The sequence below is a fragment of the Primulina eburnea genome, chromosome 4, assembly GCF_022965805.1.
Source record: "Primulina eburnea isolate SZY01 chromosome 4, ASM2296580v1, whole genome shotgun sequence".
NCBI classification, from domain to species: domain Eukaryota; kingdom Viridiplantae; phylum Streptophyta; class Magnoliopsida; order Lamiales; family Gesneriaceae; genus Primulina; species Primulina eburnea.
In genome coordinates, this window is record NC_133104.1 from 12,412,411 (window position 1) to 12,416,992 (window position 4,582).

Sequence of the window (4,582 nt, forward strand, 5' to 3'; positions counted from 1 at the left end):
AATATAGAAAAATCATCTCTAAAATTGTTAACATAAAATATAATTATAAAACTTTTATGCAAAAAATATATTATATATATACACACACTATTATTTAAAGTTAAAATATCAAGTAACCAATTTTTGGTACAGTGATGAAAGTTTTCCGTAATTCTAAAATTATCATTTGTTAACCCAAATTTTTTCAATATTTTCTTTACATATTATTATTATTCCAACATTAAAATTTTAAAATGGACCGTTTACATTTTAAAAGTTTTTCGTTCCAGCCTGTTCCTCTCTTTAATTTTTCAATCAATCAAATAATAAATATTATTTAATCCTTAACATAATATATATAATATTATATTTATATATATAGAATAATGTTATATGTACAACAAAGTTTGTACAATATAAAAAATCTCATAAAAAAATTATATTTATCAAAATCTCATGAGATAATAACAAAATATCATGATACAATTATTATAAATATAATTATACGATATATTAATTAGGAGTGTCAATTCGGGTGGGTTGGGTGAGTTGAGTCGGGTTGAGCAATAGTACTATTAAAAAATTGTCCAAACCGAACCCGATCTAACCCGAAAAATCTCAACCCGAAGAAACCCGATCAACCCGTATAATCTGATTTTGAATTTTTTTTAAATTTTTTAAAAATAAAATTCAAAAAAATAATACGAATATTTTAATTTAAACACATAATAATAAAATTTCTCTCAGATATATGATTTAAATTTGAAAGTATAATTGTATAAAAATAAAATATCTTTACTGAATCAAATAAACAATTGTTTAAAAAATAAAAAAAAATGTTCAAAATAAATATTAAATTATGAAAATTTATGATATAAATATAAAATAAATATTATTTCATACATGCAATATATAAAAATGTAGGTATTATTTATTAATTATATTTTTTTAAAAAAATTAAAATTTTCGGATCAACCCGGGATGACTCGAACCCAACCTAACTGATTATTTTTTTCGGGTCAGCTATTGGGTCTAACCCGATCTGATCCAAACCCAAAATCACCAAACCTGATTTTTTTTGGGTTGAATCATATCGAGTTGGTGAGTCATGTCGGATTTTGAAATCCCTGATATTAATTGTATTTATAGCATTTCTTTTAAAAATTTATGCTCGTAGCATATTACGAAGTACAAGTCGACACCAAACCTACCAACCTAAAATATCAAAACACCAAACTCAACATCCATGAAAAAATTAAGAGTCAGTCTCATGTGAGACCGTCTCACGGGTTATAATCCGTGAGACGGGTCAACCCTACCCATATTCACAATAAAAAGTAATACTCTTAGCATAAAAAGTAATACTTTTTCATGGATGATCCAAATAAGTGATCCGTCTCACAAATACGACCCGTGAGACCGTCTCACACAAGTTTTTGCCAAAAATTAAAGTACAAAAATAAACCCAAGTGTAGCCCTAATAAAGCCAATCTCCTTTGGCTCATCGCTAGGATCCCCTAGCAGATTCATCTACCTTCACTTCACCCTCCAGCACAACAAATCTTCAAGCCCTTTTGCAGGACTTGCTTGAGGAATCCTCACCCTGATTTTTTTTTTCATTCTTTTTTGCTTGATTAGCTAACCTGAAATGGGTAAACTTTTCACTTTGGCCGAGATTTCTGAGCACAACAACAAGAAGGATTGTTGGCTCCTCATTAATGGCAAGGTATCTGATTTTTCTTGATTTTATCTAGAAATTTTATACCCTTTTGGGTGATGGGTTGTGGTTGGTTCTGTTTTGAGCGTGTGACATTCTAGATCTCTGGGAAATCCAATCTTGATCGGTTCTTCTGGGATGTTTTATAACTAATTTTTTTTGTTTTGATGCATCGTGCTGCGTGTCTCTATTTTTGCTTTTAGTTGAGTTTCAATTCGAATAATTTTGATTATTGAGGATGATTATGTGTGAATCTGATTATGTCATCATGGGAGTTTGATAAATAGAATTGAAGTTTTTCTGAGAATACAATATTGATGAGAAAGATTCACTATGATATTTTAATTGGTTGAATTATTATTTCGTTTTGATTCTCAATTTCCTTAAAAAAGTACAATATATCTTGACTTCCGGCTCGAGGTTACGGTTTTCTACTCTCTTTTCGTTGTGCGAAGAAATGAGCTGACACCGGCATCAAGTGGATTGATACCAACCTCATTGAAGGCTTAATCATTTAAGTGATATTTACTCTTGAATGATTATCGTACATGATTTTCTTTTTTGTTCAGATTTATTGATTTGAAATTGTTATCTGTTGTAGCCAAATCGAATGATCATTTGACTAACATTCTGATGTATAACTGTCTCATTCATTTTTTACTCATTGCTATACTTGATTGCTGATTATTTTTGTTGCTTTTTGTGAGCTGTTTCCTCGAATATGTGGAGTTAAGTTACATTTATTTTCTTCTCTCCCGTGTTCAATCTTACTGGAAAAATTTACAATCAACGTTTAGAGTTTATATACTGACTTTTGGTTATTAACCTTCAATCACTGTTCTTGGTTAATTTTTTCCTTCTGCGTCTCTCTTTCCTGATTAGTCAAGTCAAGCATGTAGTAATTAGTAACCTCATCACAAGTTCACATTTTTGTTTTATGTTTACAACGTTGTCTTCAAAGTGTGAACTTTATTGATTTTAGCATCACATTACAGCTCCAATAACATCTTTCTGGCTCTACTATGTCCAATTCGATTCATAATACGACATCCAAATGTGATATAGCCAACTATATGACTGAAAAGTTGAAGCACAAAACCTAAAGTATTCTCTTAATTAATTTAGAGTTAGTTACAACGAGTGATAAATTACTAATAAGGTCTTCACTAGGTTAAACTCAATGGAGAACGGATCTCCAGAAATCTGGAGCTGTAATTTCATTATTAAACATTTGAGGTGGACGCTGCAGTAAACAAGTATTCTAAGGGGAGGTTTGAGTTGCAGTGTGTCACTGTTCGATACAATACACTGTGACAGTAGCTGGATTTATAGGGTATCTATATTCTTGTATCTGCAGCATATGCCCTGATTTGAATTTGCATGCATTACTCATTCTTGATTACTCTTACACAGGTGTATGATGTCACCAAATTCTTGGACGACCATCCTGGTGGTGACGATGTTTTGCTGACTGCAACAGGTAGTATTATTTTGTAATATTGCTACATAATTTGGAGAAAACTGCATCAACTCATCCAAATGTATGCCCGTAACACTGGAACAACCCTTTTCTGCTGTCTGAATATATCAATATATAATTATGGTTTTTGAATGGGAGCTTTTGTGGATGTATATAACTTAGGAATGTAGGAATATGTAGTGTCTTTGTTGTCCCAAAATTTAACAGTTGTCTTTATTGCAGGGAAGGACGCAACTGACGATTTTGAGGATGTTGGTCACAGCAGTAGTGCTAGGTCAATGATGGATGAGTTCTTAGTAGGGGAAATTGATTCATCGACCATTTCGAGCAAGAGTCAGAACACTCCTCCTCCAAAACAGGCTCTAGCAGTTCAGGACAAATCATCAGACTTCCTCATCAAGCTTCTCCAATTCATAGTTCCCCTTCTTATATTGGGCTTGGCTTTTGGTGTCCGTTTCTACACCAAATCATCGGCTTAAATGTTAACAATAAGAAATGTACCATCAGTAATAAGTTTACTTGGGTTGAAACCGTGTTTGTGTTCCTTGACACCAGTTTCTATTATAACCTTTAAGGTACACCATATGTGGTATTTGAGGATTCATTTGTTTTGAAACTCATGATTGTGTTATTTAAATTTTCTCCATCTCGCTTTATCGTGGTTCTGGGCTTGTGGCTTGGCTCGTCTTTGGTTTGAGTTGTGTATCTGATTAGCTTCGGAAAGTTCTCAACTTGATCGACAACGATGTCTTTCCAGCAAGGTTCAAGTCCTACATTGATACTTTCGTTAGGTGTCAGTATTGAAATTCATTTTTTCCTCGCTCCTTTTCAAAGCAGCCATGACAGGATATTTATGTCGATGTACCATTTTTTCGCATTCAAGACGCGGACTAAGTTTCAAATTTTTCAGTTTCGACGTTCAATGTTTTTTGGGTGTCGTATGAATTAAAACTTTCATAGGATGTTTAGAATTGTTTATCTTTGTGCATTAAAACCGGGTTCTACTATTATGGTTTTTAAGCGGATATAATACTTCTTGTCAATCCTTTCGAGCAGATCTTTCTCATTTTATCGTCTAATCAAGTCTACGATCAGAGGCTGTATTCTTTGTTTAGATTGCACTAGAAATTCAAACAAACTTTGTGTTGAGATTGGATGACAATAATTTCAAAGATCTTGCGAGGATGATGACCGTGAAAGTGGCCGAAATTTGTGTGTTGGAGGAGAGCTAGAAAAATCCAAAATTTATGTGCAATTTTTTTTCATATTACCCTCCGTTAACTTGATTTTTGATCACATTATGAATCGTTCTCCTATTAAGATTAATAATCATATGCCCACCAAGATTCTTTATTGTCATTAATTAAAATTCTCATGTTTAATATATAATACAAAGTCAACTCTTG

At 32.3% G+C, this 4,582-nt stretch overlaps 1 protein-coding gene across 1 annotated transcript; it reads left to right on the top strand.

Annotated features, from left to right (window-relative positions):
- Positions 1-1,431: 1,431 nt before the first annotated feature.
- On the top strand, positions 1,432-3,832 carry LOC140830899 (cytochrome b5-like). Its single transcript, XM_073194459.1, has 3 exons — positions 1,432-1,705; positions 3,110-3,176; positions 3,399-3,832. Exons 1-3 carry the CDS (start codon positions 1,628-1,630, stop codon positions 3,653-3,655), a joined length of 402 nt encoding a protein of 133 aa, XP_073050560.1. The 5' UTR covers positions 1,432-1,627; the 3' UTR covers positions 3,656-3,832.
- The last annotated feature ends 750 nt before the right edge of the window (positions 3,833-4,582 follow it).

Coding starts and splice junctions, on each gene's coding strand:
- LOC140830899 (XM_073194459.1), top strand. CDS start 1,628: ATGGGTAAACTTTTCACTTTGGCCGAGATTTCTGAGCACAACAACAAG. Junction 1,706..3,109: donor GGCTCCTCATTAATGGCAAG/GTATCTGATTTT, acceptor ACTCTTACACAG/GTGTATGATGTCACCAAATT. Junction 3,177..3,398: donor TGTTTTGCTGACTGCAACAG/GTAGTATTATTT, acceptor TCTTTATTGCAG/GGAAGGACGCAACTGACGAT.